Consider the following 18483-nt stretch of genomic DNA (forward strand, 5'->3'; position numbering starts at 1 on the left):
TGATTAGAGAGAACAGTAGCCAGTATTCATAGAGGACTGGAGTATGTCTGTTCCCATCAGCCAGACTGGAAAACCTCATAATTTATGTAGCATTGGTTGGAGTTCTCAGAAGGGTCTTGCCTTAGCAGTGGGGACATATTAGCCCCAGTTTGTTTGTTTTTTTTTTTTAATTAGCCCTAGTTATTCATCCCATCTAATAAATTTTAAAAGCAAGACCTGAAGGGATCAAACTGTTTCTAAGTAATATCACTGCATCTCAGAACAAACCTTAAGAATATTAACAGGAATACAAAATTAACCAGCACGCAAAAACACAAAATTTACAGTGTCTGAGGTCTAATAAAAATATTACCGTTCATGCAAATAAGCAGAAAAATATGAACCATAGTGAGGAGGAAAACAAATTGACACCAACCCAGAACTGACACTGATGTGAGAATTAGCAGACATTATTATAGCTGTATTCCATATGTTCATACAGCTAAGTAGAGACTTGGAAGATCTTTTTAAAAATACACAAATTGAACTTGCGGAGATGAAAACAAATGTCTGAGATGAAAAACCACTGGATGGAATTAACAATAGTTTAGACACTGCAGAAAAAAAGATTAGTGAACTTGAAGACATGGCAATAGAAATTGTCCAAAATGAAACACCAAAAGAAAAGAATTTTAGAAATGAATAAAGAGGTACACAACATATAATAGGTAGAAAGTTGACCCTTTACAAATATTTAAAATTATGAAGAAAGGTAGGCATCAAGTAAAAACGGATGAGAGGGCACATTGCTTTTGTTTTTGTTCAATTATCGGTAGAGGTATGTGAACAAAAAAAGAGCAGATTTTGCAAATGCTACTCCAGATTCCATCTTCCTTCCCTGTCGGTGTATGACTTTACTCCTCTGATCATCCCCTCTCCCCCTGAAGTATCCTTTCCTTCCCCTCAGCTGGCTCATTCCCCTGAGCACATGTATCCATTAGCGGCTGCCATCTTTGAGAAAACCCTGCCTTGACCCCCACAACCCACCTCCACAGTTACTGCCCAGTTGCTCTACTCCATCCACAAAGTTCCTAATGTCTGAATTGGCCATCACTGCTTCCTCATCTCTCACGTACTCTTTAACCCACTCCAGTGTGGCTTCCACTCAGACCTACCTCTCCCCCACAATTCCCTTTTGCTATATTTGCCAATGACTTCTTTACCAGTTATTTTCAATAGTTTACCACTCCCTCCTTCTGCACTTCCTCCTCCTCGGCTTCTAAAGCACCGCCCTTTGTTGTCTTCTCACTTCTCCAGCACCTCTTTATCAGGTTTCTTGGCTGGCACCCTATCACTGCAACTTCTAAAAGCTGCTATCCCTACCCATGCTCTCTGTACACTCTGTACACTTCTTCCCTTGGTGATCTCATCCAGTATCGCAGCTTTTTTTTTTTTTTAATAGATCCATACACCCATGACTCTCAAGAGTAGATCTCCAACCCAGACTCTCCTCTGGGCTCAAAGCCTGTATTTCAAACTGTCTACTTGACCACTCCACTTGAATGTCTGAGAGGCATTTCAAGTTTACCGTGTTCCACACTAAGCTCTGAATCTCCCAGCAACATAAAATAGTGACTCTATCCACACAGTTATTCAAGCCTGGGAATTCTCCTTAAGAGTTCCTTCTTGGGGTTCCTTCTTGAGCCTGGGTGGCTCAGCATTCAACTCTGGGTTTCAGCTGGGGTCATGATCTCAGGGGTTGTGGGACCGAGCCCCACTTTAGCTTTGGGCTCCACGCTCAGTGGGGAGCCTCCTTGGAGATTCTCTCCCTCTGCCCCTCCCCTCATTTGTGCTGTCTCTAAAATAAATAATCTTTTAGGGGCGCCTAGGTGGCTCAGTCCGTTAACCATCTGCCTTCAACTCAGGTCATGATCCCAGGGTCCTGGGATCGAGCCCTACATTGGGCTCTCTGCTCAGCAGGGAGCCTGCTTCTCCCTCTGCCTCTTCCCACCCTCGCCCTGCCACTCACCCTGCTTGTCCTTGATTGTGCTCTCTCTCTCTCTCTCTGTCAAGTAAATAAATTTTTTTTAAATCTTAAAATAATCTTTTAAAAAAAATTTTCCTTCTCCCTTTGCCCTCCTCCCACATCCAGTCCAACCCTGAGTCCGGAGATTCTATGTCCAAAAGCTGTCTTAAATGTCTCTGCTTCTCTTCCATCCTTGTGGTGTCTAAATGGGGTGTGTGTCCAATCCCCAAAATGTGGGACAATGATCAGGTGGAAGCCGGTGGCATGGGTGGTAAAAGAGATAGAAGTTTATTGAATACACAAGGGAGCCGCGGGCAGGACAACAAAGGAGAGGCTGTCTGCCACGAGACAGTGGGTGGGGGCTGTTTTTAAAGAGGGAAGGTGAAGGGGTATGGCAACATATGGAATCTTCCCTTTTCCGGTAACTGTGCCTAGTTGTAGTAGCCCATTGGTCAGTTAGGACCTATGGGGATTTTGACGTGGGTCACCTGTTGGGTCCATCTGTATTCAGCCAGGTGGTTGCTGTAGGCTCTTTCTGTATTCTATCACTCTAGCCTGTTTGCTTAAAAGCGGCCTCTACACTCTCAGTACTACCAGCACCCTCATGGCCAAGCCACCATCATCTCTCATATGAATCATTACAGTAGCCTCCCAACTACCACCCTAGTTTTGCCCTTACCCCCCTTCAATCCTTCATGAAGTAGTCAGAATGAGTTTCTTAAAATATAAATTGTATAGCACTCTCCTGCTCTAGTATTTCAATGACTTCCCATTACTCTTAAGATAAAATCGAATCTCTTTACCTCTGGTCTGCAAAGCTTGCCATTTGACTTATTTCTCCAGCTTTACCTGTATCGCTTTCCTCCCATCTCTCTTCCCATCTTTCATTCCCGGCTAGTCATACCAGCTTTGGGACTTTGTATTTTTCCTCTCTCCCCCATTGTTCAACTGAATAACTCCCACTCACCTTTTTTTTTCCTTTTTTAAGGGTTTTATTTATTTGAGAGAGAGCGAGAGAGGGCACAAGCAGGGGGGAGGGGCAGAGGGAGATGGAAGCAGACTCCTCACTGAGCAGGGAGTCCCACGTGGGGCTCCATCCCAGGACCCTGGGATCATGACCTTAGCCGAAGGCAGACACTTAACTGACTGAACCACGCAGGCTCCCCGAACTCCCATTCATCTTTCATTAATCAAACATCACCTTAGATGTCTTCCCTCACTATCCAATTTCAACTGCTTCCCCAATTTTCTCTTCTCATAGCACATTGTGCTTTTCCTTCATAGTTTTACTACAGTTGGTAAATGTATATTTATTTGAGTTTTTTTCCCACTTAACTGAGATGTAACTAATAAATTTGTGTGATTTTTTGGTTTCCATTTTCTAGATTGTAAACTCCAGGAGGGCAGAGCCAAAGTCAGTTCAGACTTTGTTTGTTGCTCCGCCCCCATCCGTCCTCAGAAGAATGGTCTGGCACACAGCAGGTGCTCAATAAATACTCATTAAGTAAAATGAATGAGTGCCTTAAGTGCTTGAGAACCCTGGCCTGTTCTCTAGGAATAACTCTAAATCTCTGCTTAAAATCTGGATAAGTGTTGGGGCACCTGGCTGGTTCAGTTGGTAGAGGGTGGGACACTTGATCTCTCCGTTGTGAGTCCAAGCCCCTCGTTTGTCATAGGTGAGGCCGTATTTCCGCCCACAGACCCTTTTTTAAACCTCACCTGCTACTCTCCACCCTGCCCATCCAAATACTCTTATGCTCTTGCCAATCAGGCATCATGCAAAATCCCTAACAATTGCGGACCAAATAAAGAAGATTGTGACAGACTCTAAGGATGACCGCGTTTGTGTCTCAAGTCCGGAATACGACGCTGGCGGCTCATAGCTCCTTTCAGGCAGGCAAAGTTCACCATTCCCCTCCCCCGCCCATACCTGGGGCCTCTGACACCCAAGGCCTAGAAGCTCAGGCACTCGGCTCAGCTCTGACCTGCCGTACAGCATGGCAGCCCCTAAGGGCGTGGCCCACGGCACTGCTAGCCGTACAACATGGCCGCCTACAGAGCGCGAACCGCTCCCCCTCACGCCCAATCACCGGAAGTTTCCGTTTGAAAGCCGGGCGGCAGACCCGGTAGCTGGTGCGGCAGTTGCCGAGGAGCCTCCTTTGAACCAGGGCAACGAGGGCTGCGGGCAGGAGCTGCAGGAGCCTGGGTTCGACTCTCCCGGGGCGATGGACGGGGGTGGATGTCGGGGGCGGGCGGGATGGGCTGGGAATGGAGAATTTTCTTTTTCCAGACTTCTTCCCCGGGCCGGGACAGGCCAGGTCGCACTCTCCGGGGGCCCTCCACCTACTCGGGCCCCCAGACCCGTCACGGTAACGTTCACCTTGCACCTTCCAGGGCCCAGCCGTGCCGCCTCGTTACGATGACCAGCGTGGTTAAGACGGTATACACTCTGCAACCCCCCGCTGTGCAGAGCGGCGGCCTGCCGGCAGGTGGGCATCCACACAGCCCTACGGACCCGAGGAGGGTGGTCAGACCGAGGAGTAAGAGGGCACAGATCAGTGGCCAGGAAAGGGGGGCGCGGCCAGGGGAAGGGCAATTCATCGGTTCTGACAACCTGCTACCTCCCCTAGAACTGGGCTGTCTAGGTTTATGATGGGAGTTGGGGCAAGGGCCCTGTGGTAGGATTGTAGACCTGCCCTCCCCCCTTCCTCTTCCCAAACCTAATCGTGTTGCATTCACTAATTAGATTTAAGTTGCTTATTGTTTCACAATATTATTGCCTCAAGCTAGGAATCCCCCCTTTTTTTAGATTTTATTTATTTATTTGACAGGGAGAGAGAGAGAGAGCGCAAGCAGGGGGAGGTGCAGAGGGAGAGGGAGGAGCAGGCTCTCCATTGAGCAGGGAGCCGGATGTGGGACTGGATCCCAGGCCCCTGGGATCATGACCTGAGCTCAAGGCAAACACAACCGACTGAGCCACCCAGGCGCCCCAGGAATCCCTTTTTAAACAATTGCCAGTTTGATTTCCAGATCTGGGCTATCTGGAGGGACTGGGTTTGTCCTCAGGGAAAAGGGAGGAGTCATTTCAGAAGCGTGATTCCTAGAGGGAGGCACTGGAGTTCACACTATGTCTAGTTCACAGTTGAGTTGTTTCTGCACCGTTTCTCTTATATAGTAAGTTCTCAATAAATTGTTGGGTGAAGTGAGAGAGAGGGGCCAGGCCCAGCCAGAGTTTTCCATAACCTTTATTGCTTTGCCATCTTGCTTTGTGTTACTGGGCTTGTGGTTGAAAGTCATCTCCTACGCTCTGCAGTTGTCAAGTTGCCTAATCTCTAGAGCAGGGCACAAAATAAGCTTCAAAAATCAGAACCTGTGGTGGGAGATTTTGAAGTAGCTATTTAAGACTCCTTCCCAGGGGACTCTGTGCAGTTGGTTGATGAGCAGCAGCCGGATTGATCTGTGAAGTAAACAGGCTTTTCTCTAAAGGCTTAAGGGGTTTTTTGTTTGTCTTACCTGGCCTTAGAACACCAAAATGGTAATCTGGCATCAGCAGGACCTAGGAGTTGGGGCTGGGGGAGTGCACGCCCCTTGCACTGTCTTTGCCTTGGAGAGCAGTGCCCTCCTTGAGTGGAGAGTGACTGGCTCCCCCAGCCAAGTTGGAAATTTTTATCTCAGCTTTCTATCTCTGTCCCAGCTTTATGATCATATATAACCTCAATAGTTTAACATTTTAAGGCTATCTCTAGGTTTTTTGCCTACATAACATATACATGTAAAAAAGAATTCAAAGTTAGAAAACATTATGCAGTGAAGAACAAGTCTCTTTCCCTTCTTTGACCAGCCAACCAATTCCCCTCCTTAGCGAATCTCATTTTTTTTTAAAGGTCTTATTTATTTATTTGGGGAGGGGGGGGAAGAAGCAGACACCCTGCTGAGCAGAGAGCCTGTTGTGGGGCTCAACCCTGGGACCCTGGGATTATGACCTGAGCCGAAGGCAGATGCTTAACCGACGGAGCCACCCAGGTGCCCCGTGTCTCTCATTTCAAGAAGACAGCCTTTGTTAAGTCCTGCTAAATTTTTCCCACAGTGCAGTCCTTAGGCTCTAGCAAGTACAGATTAAGAACTGATTCCAGTCAATGAAGAGTGTTAATTTTTTATCAATTTATTATTAACACCTTTTCACCTGGGGGTGGATGTGTTACTGTGTATGACTTACTAATACTTGAAAGAGGAGGAAATATTTTCCCCCAAGGTTACCTTTTACTTCAGACAGAGACCTAGGGCACCTGGCTGGCTCACTTGGTAAAGCATGTGACTCTTGAGCTCGGGGTTGTGAGTTCAAGCCCCACGTAGAGCATGGAGCCTACTTTAAAAAAATAAGTAAAAATGAATAAAGAGATAGCAACAACTATGCAATGGTTGAAAGAGAACCTTGCAGCAGTTGAGCATAGCCTTGGGAGAACGGGCAGAGGGCGGAGGAGCTTCACAAGGTGGTCGCCTTCCACTGGTCCTGGAGGAAGGCTCCAACTGTGGGCCGCCCTGCGGACCACCACACTACCTGTCATTTTGCTCTTCGCTTGTATCAACATCCACTTTCACACCCGTACCCTCTGACTGTTCGGTTTGCCCTATCATCAGGCTTTTGGCGATCCTCAAATACATTGCACTGTCACCTTCAAAGGATTTTGGTTTCCATCCCCAGTTAGTCTAGAAGTCGGATTCTTCTGAATTAATCTTCGCAAATTGAGATGGGCCCGAATGAAAATACAGGGCTCTGGGGGCACCTGGGTGGTTCGGTCGTTAAGCGTCTGCCTTCGGCTCAGGTCATGATCCCAGGGTCCTGGGATCGAGCCCCGCATCGGGCTCCCTGCTCGGCGGGAAGCCTGCTCCTCCCTCTCCCACTCCCCCCGCTTGTGTTCCTTTTCTCGCTGTCTCTTTCTCTGTCAAATAAATAAATATAAAAAAAAAAAATACAGGGCTCTGGAACTGGGAAATACAGGGCTCTGACAACCTGGAACAGAGCTGTTACAGAGTTGTAGCTGTTGGGTCACTATGCTTGAGGTTTCACCCGCTTGTCTTCCTTTGCAGACACACAAACTCGAGCCACTTCTAAGAGTCTATTACCCGTTAAGTCCAAAGAAGTGGATGTTTCCAGACTTCATTCAGGAGGTTCAGAGAATGATGTTACAAAAATCACCAAACCAAGACGAGAGAATGGGTGAGAGTCCAATCATTGGTATCCAATGAGAACATCTTTTTTTTTTAATTTTTATTTTATTATGTTAATCACCATACATTACATCATTACTTTTTGATGTAGTGTTCCAGGATTCATTGTTTGCATATAACACCCAGTGCTCCATTCAATACGCTGATGAGAACATCTTTTTTTTTAGATTTTTTTTTTTAATTTATTTATTTGACACAGAGAGAGAGAGATACAGTGAGGGAGGGAACACAAGCAGGAGGAGTGGGAGAGGGAGAAGCAGGCTTCCTGTCGAGCAGGGAGCCTAATGTGGGACTCGATCCCAGGACTCTGGGATCATGACCTGAGCCGAAGGCAGGTGCTTAACAACTGAGCCACCCAGGCGCCCCGATGAGAACATCTTGCTGGAAATTGCTCAGAATCAAGATTCTGTGTTGAGCAGTTCTGAAGAGGCCCAGCAAGGGTTAGGATAAGAGGTACTTTGTTATCTCACCACTTGCTCTGAGTGTGCAAACAGCAGTACCGGGGCCAGACACCGCCCCAGGTGGTGGTCAGAGTGGGTGGGGCTGATTGTTAGCCTAGGTGCTGGTCTGAGCATAGTCCCGCCCAGGGTAGTGTGTGTTTCCCTCTGCTCAGTTCCCACGGAAGCCCGCTTGACATGAGGTAGCGATACCATTTTGAGCGGCCGCAGGCCTGTTGGAATGTTGAGGTGGGTCAGGAGAGGAGCCCATTCCCTATTCATAAGCCTTTTCCAATAGTCTAGGCTGAAACAAAAGCGCACGGGCCCTCAGAGCTTCTGAAGCTGTTCGCATTGTATGCAGTCTCTGGTTTTTTCCTCAGAAAACCAGGCTCTTTTTTTTTTTTTTTTTAAATATACATATACAGTTTTAAAGGTTTTATTTATTTATTTGACAGAGAGAGACAGCGAGAGAGGGAACACAAGCAGGGAGAGTGGAAGAGGGAGAAGCGGGCCTCCCGCCGAGCAGGGAGCCGGATGTGGGGCTCGATCTCAGGACCCTGGGATCGTGACCTGAGCCCAAGGCAGATGCTTAATGACTGAGCCACCCAGGTGCCCCAGAAAACCAGGCTCTTTGTTCTGCCTTGTTCACAACACACAGAATAGCAATGGTACTGGTCTCTGATTTCTTTGTTGTTTGTTTTTTTAATTGAGGTCTATTAACACACAATATTATATTACTTTCAGATGTACAACATAACGCTTAGATATTTGTATATAGTGCAAAATGATCACAATAAGACGAGCGAACATCCTGATTTCTTTGTTTTTGCTTCCCTAGGCAGGTAAAAGCTGCAGACACTGCCATGAGGAGGAACATCAGAAAGAGGTAAGCATCAGGGTAAGCGAAAGTTGGCCGCCATTTTAAGGTGGTGGATCTCAGTCCTGGTTGTGCCTCAGAATCACTCGTGGGTTCGTTTAGTGTCTGACAGCCTGGGTGCCACCCCAGAAATCTGAGTGGAATTTCCGGAGTGAGGCACAGCCTGGTTGGAGAACCACTGGCAGGGCAAGGATCTGCGATGCTCCCATCTTGAGAAGCAGACAAGAGCTTTCTGGGCTCCATGCCAGGCCCCCTGCTGGTTGGAACTCAAACCCAGCTATAGCCCATCGACAGGAGGGTGAGCCTTCAGGATAGGAGGCACCGCGTGGGTTAGCGACTTCGAGACGGTGGTGGTAGACATCCCGGGGAAGGATCCATCTCTCTGTTTGAGGCTGGCTTAGATGTTTTGCTTCTGAAGACAGAAATAATACAAGCTGGAAAGTGTATACAAATAGGTTCTAATTCCAAGTCTATTATTTGGGCATGTCTTAAAAGTTCTGAAGATAGGGGCCCTGGCTGGCCCAGTCGGTAGAGCATGCCACTCTTTTTTTTTTTCCCTTAGATTTATTTATTTATTTTAAAGAGAGTGTGTGCAAGCTGGGGAGGGGTACAGGAGAGGGAGAGAGACTCAAGCGGACTCCCCACTGAGTGTGGAACCCCAATGTGGGGCTGGATCTCATGACTCTGAGCGGAAATCAAGAGTTAGACACTTAACTGACTGAGCCACCCAGATGCCCCAAGCATGCAGCTCTTAATCTCGGGGCTGTAAGTTCGAAGACCCACTTTGGGTGTAGAGATGACTTAAAAAATAAAAATAAAAAAAAAAAGTTCTGGGGCACCTGGGTGGCTCAGTTGTTAAGCATCTGCCTTCGGCTCAGGTCATGATCCCGGGGTCCTGGGATTGAGCCCCGCATCGGGCTCCCTGCTCCGTGGGAAGCTTGCTTCTCCCTCTTCCACTCCCCCTGCTTGTGTTCCCTCTCTCGCTGTGTCTCTCTCTGTCAAATACATAAATAAAATTAAAAAAAAAAAAAAAAAGTTCTGAAGATAAAATACTATTCACGAAGGACTCTGAGGGCACTGAAAAGAAGTGATGATAATGGCTATTATTGTCACTAGCTGTGCCAAGAATTCTACATGTATTCTCTCCCTTTATTTTTCACAATAATTATATTATGAGATGTGGGTATTATCCTAATTGTAGAAATGAGGAAACAAAGCCCCAAAGAGGTTATGTAACTTACTGAGTGTCATATACCACTATGTAATGACCCCCAGATTTGAACCCCTGCTCGTATGACTCTATAGCCCATTTTCTTAACACCTCCACCTCTGCAGCTGAGCACAATTATCATTACAGCTGCAAACCGCCGGGTAAGCAGAAACCAGAGGAAGAGCTCAAGGACAAGAACCAGCTCTTAGAGGCCATCAACAAGCAGCTGCACCAGAAGTTGACTGAAACTCAGGTGGGAGACCCACCAGACCTCTGTCGTCACTGCACTAGGCAATGTGTGGACACCTAAGGGATGGCCCCTGGGTGGGGAGAAGCTTGTATGCCCGGGGACCTGAGGGGAGGAAGAGAAGATGCCAGGCTTGTGCTTTTGGCACCGTCAGAGCAGGGGCGGGAGAGGACCCCCCCCCCCACACACACACACAGGGGAACAGGCCTGATCTGTCCGCATGGCACCTCCATAGGGAGAACTGAAGGACCTGACCCAAAAGGTGGAGCTGCTGGAGAAGTTTCAGGACAACTGCTTGGCAATTTTGGAGAGCAAGGGCCTCAACCCAGGTAAGAGACAGTACACGGTTGCCTTCAGAGGAGTCAATGCACGTGCCCCTTCCTGGGGGGGGATTGTGGACTGTGTGCCAAGAGTCCAGCATAGCATCAGCCGGCCCGTTCACTGTTGGGTTGCTTAGCAAAGCAATAAAGATTGGGATGATCCTTTCTTTCTTTCTTTCTCTCTTTCTCTCTTTCTCTCTTTCTCTCTTTCTCTCTCTCTCTCTTTCTTTCTCTCTTCCTTCCTTCCTTCCTTTTTCAAGATTTTTTTATTTTTAAGTAATCTCTACACCCAACGTGGGGCTCGAACTCACAACACCGAGATCAAGAGTCACATGCTGTACAGACTGAGCCAGCCAGGTGCCCTGGAGGAGCTTTTCTGTGTTCCCTTGTGGTGTTGACTTTAACCAACAGAATTTCAGATGGTTGTGGAGAGAGGATTATCTCCTATCTGAACACTTTTATGCCATTCATTTGGTACCAACAATTATGACCTTGCAAATAGACCAGAAGTATTTTATTTCTTCCAAGGCAGATAACAAACACGGTAACTTTCCCAGGTGGGAAAAGACAGAGGTGATACTGTTTCAAGGGCTTCTAAACCCGGCTCATCAGCAGAATCACAATGGTTAAATGTGATTTCTGTTCTGACCCTGTCCCTAGAGAGCAGAGTCTGTAGCAAGGAGGGGAGTAGAAGAAGGAATTGCCCAAAGACTGTACAAGAGCTTCAGACTGAGTTGAGCCTGAGAATACCCAGTGAAGGGGCCCAGGCTTCTTTGAATTTAGGAACACTGACTCTGAACGCTGCTGATTAACCTGTGCATTTTAAGATATATTCTTTATAGTCACCATATATGTTTTTGTATGATTTTAATTTATAATGCACAAGCACTACTTTTACCAAAAATAATAATTTTTTAAGCCCAAAAAACTTTAAAAAATACCTTTTTGTGGGGCACCTGGGTGGTTCAGTCAGTTAAGTGTCGGACTCTTGATTTCGGCTCAGGTCATGATCTCACGGTCATGGGATCCAGCTCTCTGTCAGGCTTTGCACTCAGCAGGAAGTTGGCTTGAGATTCTCTCTCCCTCTCCCCCTGCCCCTCACCTCATTCCACACTCACGCGTGGTCTCTCTCCTCTCTAAAATAAATAAACAAATCTTTAAAATTTTTTTTCAAATAAAAATAATTTTTTGTATTATAAACAAAAAAATCCAACCGATACATTTCCTTTGGACAAATTTTCTGCTAAGCTGAAGAGAAAGCAGAATGAACTTTTAACCATATCCAAAGCTAGAGAGGAGGGAGGTAAAATAAAGCTCTGAGGGTAGGTGTGGGTGGCCCTGCCAAGGTAAAAACTCAGGAGAAAGTCAGGGACCAGGCTCTTTGAGAAATTTCCCTCATGAATATTCCTGTACTTGTCCGGGGAGGGGTTTTTAGTTTTTGCTTTAGGTGCAGTTCCCTAAGCAAGGCTGACTTTGTCATTTGTGTCAGTTTTAGGCTGTGAGACCCTGGCATCACAGCGGGAATCCGCCGCAGATCACACGGACTCTATGGTGAGGGCATGGGTGTGAGTGGGCGAGGGCCAAGTGCTCAGCAAACCCCAGGAAGCCGCCTTTGTTTTCCATGATAGTGGAAGAGAACAGTGGATGTGTACTCAAAATAGCATATTTTACTTGGAAGGCGACTTTGTGCTTACAGATGTGAGTGAGTTGGAGTTGAAAATATGCTACTTTAAGACACATGTTACAGTGGACCTGTAGAGAGAACTTTCTGGTTTCTCTGTTCTCCATTTTACCATATTTCTCCCCTTGTCTGTTTACCGAGAACTGTATGAAAGAAAGGTCCAGCCTGAACTAAATTTGGCTTCTCTTTGGTTCCCTCCCCAAAGTAGGAAGGTAGTCGTTTGGGATTAAGTCTTTGAGCTTCTATACCCTCTTCCCCGGAAAGATCAGTTGTCACCTTAGAATCATAGAATGCTAGCTGTGGAAGCCTTCCTCCGCCCCCCAGGCTAGTAGTCACTTCTTTGATGGCTACTCTGTTTGTCCACATTGCCAGTGTAACGTAGAGCACATGGAAGTGGGGTGATCTGTCCATCCTGTGGACTGTGTTCCTCCAGGGGTGCCCGGGAGAAGGCCCGGCCCATGGGGGATGCTCAGTAAATGCCTGAATGAATGGAAGGGTTGTTAGCAATCATCTAATCAACTTTCATTTTATATGAAGACATTAGTTTATATAAAGAAAGTTTTCACATATCAGTAAAGATTTGTTACTACATTGTACTTTCCTCTTAGTTGCTGTTAGAAACTTTGCAGGATGAGCTGAAGTTTTTTAACGAAACGGCCAAAAAGCAGATGGAAGAGTTACAGGTGAGAGGCAGGCATCACCTTGCGGCAAGATTACCATTTCCTGCCACAGTGGGTGGGGCTCTGGAGGACTCTTTCTTATTTATCAATTTATTTCTTTTTAATAAACTGCTTTGTAATAATAGATTTATAGGAAAGTTGCAAAGATAAATACAGAGAATTTAGTGCCCTTAATATTAACATCATAGATTATCATAGTATATTTGTCAAAATTAAAAAACCAACACTGATGCATTACTATTCACTAAATTGCAAGACTGCTCACCATTTTTTTTTCAACTGATGTTCTATTCCAAAGACTCAGAAGTGTTCACATCTACAGGGCTTGAGGCAATGTGCAAAACACTAGGTTGCTCAATGTGAGAGCCATGCTTTGGAAACTTGATATCTCAAGGAAACTGTAACAGGAAACCCAGATTCTTGAGTCTGGACTGCTTTGGATTGCTTGGAAGAATCAGGGGACAGTACACTGAATCCTAGAGGATTTCATGGCTCCAGTTTAGAGATAGGAGTCTGTAGTAGAGAGAGACCATTCCTAAAACCAGCACAGATACACAGATCTAAGATAGAAAATCACGTGTCAGTATTCCAGTGGTCTTCCTGAAGGAAGGAGAAGCATAATGTCCTGAGATGGTATTGCCTTTCATGTGAATCAGTTTTGTAGGTGTTCGTTTGTTTGTTTCTTTCTTTTTGAATGTCTTTCCACGCAGGCCTTAAAAGTCAAGTTGAAGATGAAAGAAGAAGAGAGGGCCCGGTTCCTAGAACAGCAGACATTATGTAACAATCAAGTAAATGATTTTACGGCAGCCCTGGAGGAAATGGAGCAGCTATTAGAAATGTGATAAAAAGCAAGTGACCAGATGGCTCCCACAGGGGAAGCCACTCAGGACATCTGCTTCTTGGCCATGACCTTCTAGAACTCACCGTCCCCAGAATGGAGACATTTGCTGCAGTAGGATTAAGGACAGATAGAATGGCGCTTCCTCCTTCAGGCAAGCGAACGCCACCCTCGGACTGGTGGGTTCCCCCGACCTCACACACACATAATCGAGGCCGACAAGGGAGTGGGGGGTGCAGAAGCTTGGATCGACCTTCTAGGCAACAAAGCGGCAGGCTATTAGAATCAGGAGACTAAACCAGCCACAGCCAGAGGATCCCAAAGGTCACATTCAGATGTGTAGGAAGAAAACCTTAATTGTGCATTTGGAGTGCAGAGGCTCCACGGGAGACATCAGAAGCGATGCTGTCCCCTTCTAACTTGGAACACATTCCGTCTCATCCTGGTTGGGCTCTAGACCTCATTGTAAATTAATGAACGTGAAGTTATTGAAATGGCTTAATAAATGGGGTGAAGGTATAGATAGCAATAACACCTACCTGAAATAATACACTTTGGAGCTTTTAATCTAAATCACTTCTTTTATTTTTTATTAAGTGCTACTTTTAAAATAAATATTTCTGTGACTATCCAGACTACAACACTGAGAAATGAAAAGAAACCTTTTAACTGAAGTATGTCCACCAAATACTCTTGACCTAATCCAGTGAACAAGTTCAAGACTCCAATGTAACCCAGAATATTTTTCTTCCACTTCAGTGCTCTGTGGCTAGCCCTGCTGTCTTCCAGGAGCGGTAGCTGGTCTTCTGAGGGTGTCCCCTGTTTGTGGCAGTGGGTGCCCGACTCCATCCCCCAGCTTTGTGCCACTAGCTGCCTGTGCTCTCCCTATATTCCTGAGCCTGCTGATCTACTGCTCTTTGCACAGCCAATCCTAGGCCTGGCCCCATGGATCCCTCGGTAGCTGAGGTCCGTGGTAGGCTTCCCCCTGGGTTTACCAAAGGCACAGCTCTATTTCCTTTCTTAGTTGATCTAGGCAGGCTTTGGCTTTGGCTTTGACTCTCTTCCATGTTTTTCTGCATCTCCCAATTTCTTCACCAACCTCCCCCCTCCACTCTTGCTACCACCCAGTCAGGCCAAGGAACACCCCCAACCTAACTTTTCAGGGCTGTTTCTTTGCCTTCCACGCAGACATTCACACAGTTGGTTATGTCCCAAAAATTAGGAGGGGGGGAAACCCAGTTACATAACTCTCACCCGTGAGAAGAGCTGAATATTTTCCTGTACCCATTTTCAGCATGTTTATACTTTAAAAGATTGTTTACCCAAATGAATTTGTAATTGGCATTTCTGCCCTCCCGCAAAAAAAGTTCTACTTCCTTCTTGGCAGGAGAGGGGGAGAACCCAGCTGTGGGATCCTCACCTCCTTGTCTGGCCTCCCTAGTTAACACCTAGGAATGTAACTCTCAGTGCCTGTGACTCCTCTCGCCCAGTGCCGAAACCCTGGTGGCTGGCGGCCTGGGCTCCCAAGGGGCCTTCACCTCACAGTTCTTTGTAGCACCAGCCGGCACTGGTGCACCTTTGCCTTTTCTCTTGATTCCTCCGACCTCTGTTGCTCCATCTGCCTTTGGTACATGTGGAGGTGTTGTGGGTGCTTCATCTGTTCTGCAGGCTGGATGAACCCATGCTAGAGAAACTCAGCAAATAGTGACCTGTACCCTCCACTTTGCCAGATGCTCTAGGAAACTTTAATGTAGCATGGCATTCTTAACCTCAAAGGTGCTTGCAATCTATTTGGTAAAACTTACATGTGCAGGTGACATATAAGTGAAATAACAAACACCAACACTTTACTAACTATGGGCTGTGTGGCATAGTTGTGTGCTCTAGTAGTTCACTATGGGCTAGTTTGGTTGCAGAGGGCTTGATGAAAGACATAGACTGGAGACTGAAGGAAGAGTAACAGTTGGAGAGGCTAGCTGGAAAGTGGAGGACCTTGCAGGTCGGTGAGCACGTGGAGGTTTGGGGAGAGGAGCAAGCTCGGTAGCCCCACTTCCCTTCCCCACACCTCGCCCTCTGCATCTCTTGTGCCAGGCTCTTCCTGAGTTACAGCCTGTGTGGTAAACTGATTACCTAGTAAATAAAAGGTTTCTCTAAGTCTGTGAACTGCTCTAGCAAATGATAAACCCAAGGAGGCGGGGGGTGCCATTGGAACCTCCAGGGAGAAAATAAAATCATGAAATGCTGAAGGAAAGAATAGAGCTGAAGGGATATCTGGATGAGTCTTGGGGAAGTGAGTTGGGGAACTGGGCTTGTTCAGAGGTTCAAGGTGAGGGGATTATGTCTGACACTTAATTGAGCACTTGTACTCTGCCAGATACACATAACCCCTTGCTGCACTTCTCAGGTAGTCCTCATTACCATCGCAAGGTAAGCACTATTACCTCTTTTTACAGCTGGGGAAATAACGCTCAGAGATGTTAGGTTGATTTACCCAAGGTCAACAAGCAAATATTGGAGAAAAATTTGAGCCAGGGAAGAGTGGGGTGGGAGGTACTTGGTGTTAGTAGAAGTCTTGATCCTTGAATGCCAGGCTAAGAAGTGTGGATTTTTATCATCTAGGCCAGAGGTTTCCAAACTCTCTCAGTTCATGATGCCCCTAGTTAATGTCCTAGTAATATTTATGACACCCAAAGAAATATCAGTGGTTCTATTTTAAGTGATCAGATCCAACAACTTAGCAGGTATTTGAAAAAGTATTTTTTATTTCGTTTTTAAATAACTACAATTATTCACTAATCCACACAAAATGAACAAACTTTTTAGAATCGCTAAAAGTAAGAAGGAGGGGCGCCTGGGTGGCTCAGCAGGTTAAGCAGCCAGCTCAGGTCATGATCTCAGGGTCGTGGGATCAAGTTTTGCCTTGGGCTGCGTGCTCAGCGTAATCTGCTTGTCCCTCTCCTTCCCCATCTGTGCCTCCACCACCCCCCACCATCTCTGCTAAAAAAAAGTAAGGAGTTTTATTAGGACCCAAATTAGGACAGCTGTCTGGGGAAACATGCTCTTCACAAAGAAGAAAGTGCTCTGGAGAATGAACAGGTTTGTTTGTTTTTTAAAGATTTTATTTATTTATTTATTTATTAGAGAGCAAGAGAGAGAGAAACAGCATGAGAGGGGAGAGGGTAAGAGGGAGAAGCAGGCTCCCCACTGAGCCGGGAGCCCAATGTGGGACTCGATCCTAGACTCCGGGATCATGACCTGAGCCGAAGGCAGTTGCTTAACCAGCTGAGCCAGCCAGGTGCCTTAAAGATTTTTTATTTATTCATTAGAGCGCGAGAGCACAGGCCAGGGAAGGGGGGACAGTCAGAGCAAGACGGAGAAACAGACTCCCCACTGAGCCAGGGAGCCAACGTGGGGTTCCATACCAGGACCCCAGGATCACGACCTGATCTGAAGGCAGTCGCTTCACTGGCTGAGCCACCCAGGTGCCCCAAGAACGAACAGTTTTTATGGTGTTATCCTTTTTTATGTCTTGTAAAAGCTCAAAAGATTACTTTTTTTTTAAGATTTATTTGAGGGAGGTTGGGGGGCAGAGGGAAGGTGAGACTCTCCAGGAGACACTCCTCCCCTCAGAGCCTGAGGCAGGGCACAATCCCACGACCCTGAGATCATGACCTGAGTGAAAATCAAGAGTCAGATGCTTAACCAACTGAGCCACCCAGGCGCCCCTCTTTTGTTGTTGTTGTTGTTGAAGATTTTATTTTTAAGTAATCTCTACACCCAACGTGGGGCTCAAACTCACAATGCCCATATCAAGGTCACATGCTCCACTGACTGAGCCAGCCAGGCGCTCCCACAGTCAAATTTCTGAGTTTTCACTGTCCTCTTCTGCTTTCAATCTGGCTTGAAGACAAAAACTGTCATATGAGATACCTAAAGTACCTGAGTGAGGTACTCTCCTTCACAGACAGAATGTAGAATACAGGTTACCAGGGGCTGGGAGGGGGAAGAGCAGGGGAATTATGGTTTGATGGGTACACTGGCATGATGAAAAAATTTTGAAAATGGATAGTGGTGATGATAATGGCACAGCACTGTGCATATACTTAATGCCACCGAATTGTAGGCTTAAACATGGTTAAAATGGCAAATTGTTATGTATATTTTACTTTTTGAAGAAAATGTATTTGAGGCTTCACGAAGTATAGTAACCTTAAATGTACATGTCAATAAATTACTGCCCCCCCATTCTGACAGAAAATCACCATCTGTGGGTATTGTCTTTTCTTGAACTTTATATAAATGGATTTGCCCAAAATATCCTCTTGTCTTTTTTCTATCTATAGGATCTGAAGGCTGACTTCTTTTTCATTCTTGGTATCAGCGATTTGCAGTTTCTTTTTAATCAGTCTTGTTAGTGGTTTATCAATTTTATGTTGATTTTTCTCTGTTGTACATCTCTAGCTCATAATTTCTATTCATATTCGTTTCCCTCTATATTTGGGGTTTTAATTTACTGTTCTTTTTCTGCTTTCTTAAAATAGGAATAACTTCATTTCAGTTTTTCTCTTTTCCAGTATATGCCTTAAAACTGTAAGTTTCCCTCTATTAAGGGGCTTAGCAAAAGTGACTCCATTTAGGGAGTGCCTGGGTGGCTCAGTCATTAAGCATCTGCCTTCAGCTCAGGTCATAATCCCAGGGTCCTGGGATCGAGCCCCGCATCGAGCCCCGCATCGAGCCCCGCATCGAGCCCCGCATCCGGCTCCCTGCTCCGCGGGAAGCCTGCTTCTCCCTCTCCCACTCCCCCTGCTTGCGTTCCCTCTCTCGCTGTGTCTCTGTCAAATAAAGAAATAATATCTTTAAAAAAAAAAAAAGTGACTCCATTCAGGATCTATTGTTTCGTTTTAACATCTCTAAGGGCTAGATAGCTGCATCCCACTGGTTTTGCTTTGTCATATTTGC

General features: G+C 46.2%; 1 protein-coding gene across 2 annotated transcripts; it reads left to right on the forward strand.

Moving 5' to 3' along the window:
- Positions 1-3894: 3894 nt before the first annotated feature.
- KNSTRN (kinetochore localized astrin (SPAG5) binding protein) lies at positions 3895-16706 on the forward strand. 2 transcript variants are annotated; one of them, XM_027570973.2, is made up of 9 exons: positions 3895-4211; positions 4400-4494; positions 7094-7223; positions 8510-8557; positions 9906-10011; positions 10241-10334; positions 11815-11876; positions 12615-12689; positions 13397-16706. In XM_027570973.2, exons 1-9 carry the CDS (start codon positions 4003-4005, stop codon positions 13526-13528), a joined length of 951 nt encoding a protein of 316 aa, XP_027426774.1. In that variant the 5' UTR covers positions 3895-4002; the 3' UTR covers positions 13529-16706. The 2 variants fall into 2 exon arrangements, with proteins under 2 accessions (XP_027426774.1, XP_027426775.1); XM_027570974.2 differs by having other exon boundaries at positions 11821-11876.
- The last annotated feature ends 1777 nt before the right edge of the window (positions 16707-18483 follow it).

This window comes from Zalophus californianus, chromosome 6 (assembly GCF_009762305.2).
Source record: "Zalophus californianus isolate mZalCal1 chromosome 6, mZalCal1.pri.v2, whole genome shotgun sequence".
Classification (NCBI taxonomy): Eukaryota; Metazoa; Chordata; class Mammalia; order Carnivora; family Otariidae; genus Zalophus; species Zalophus californianus.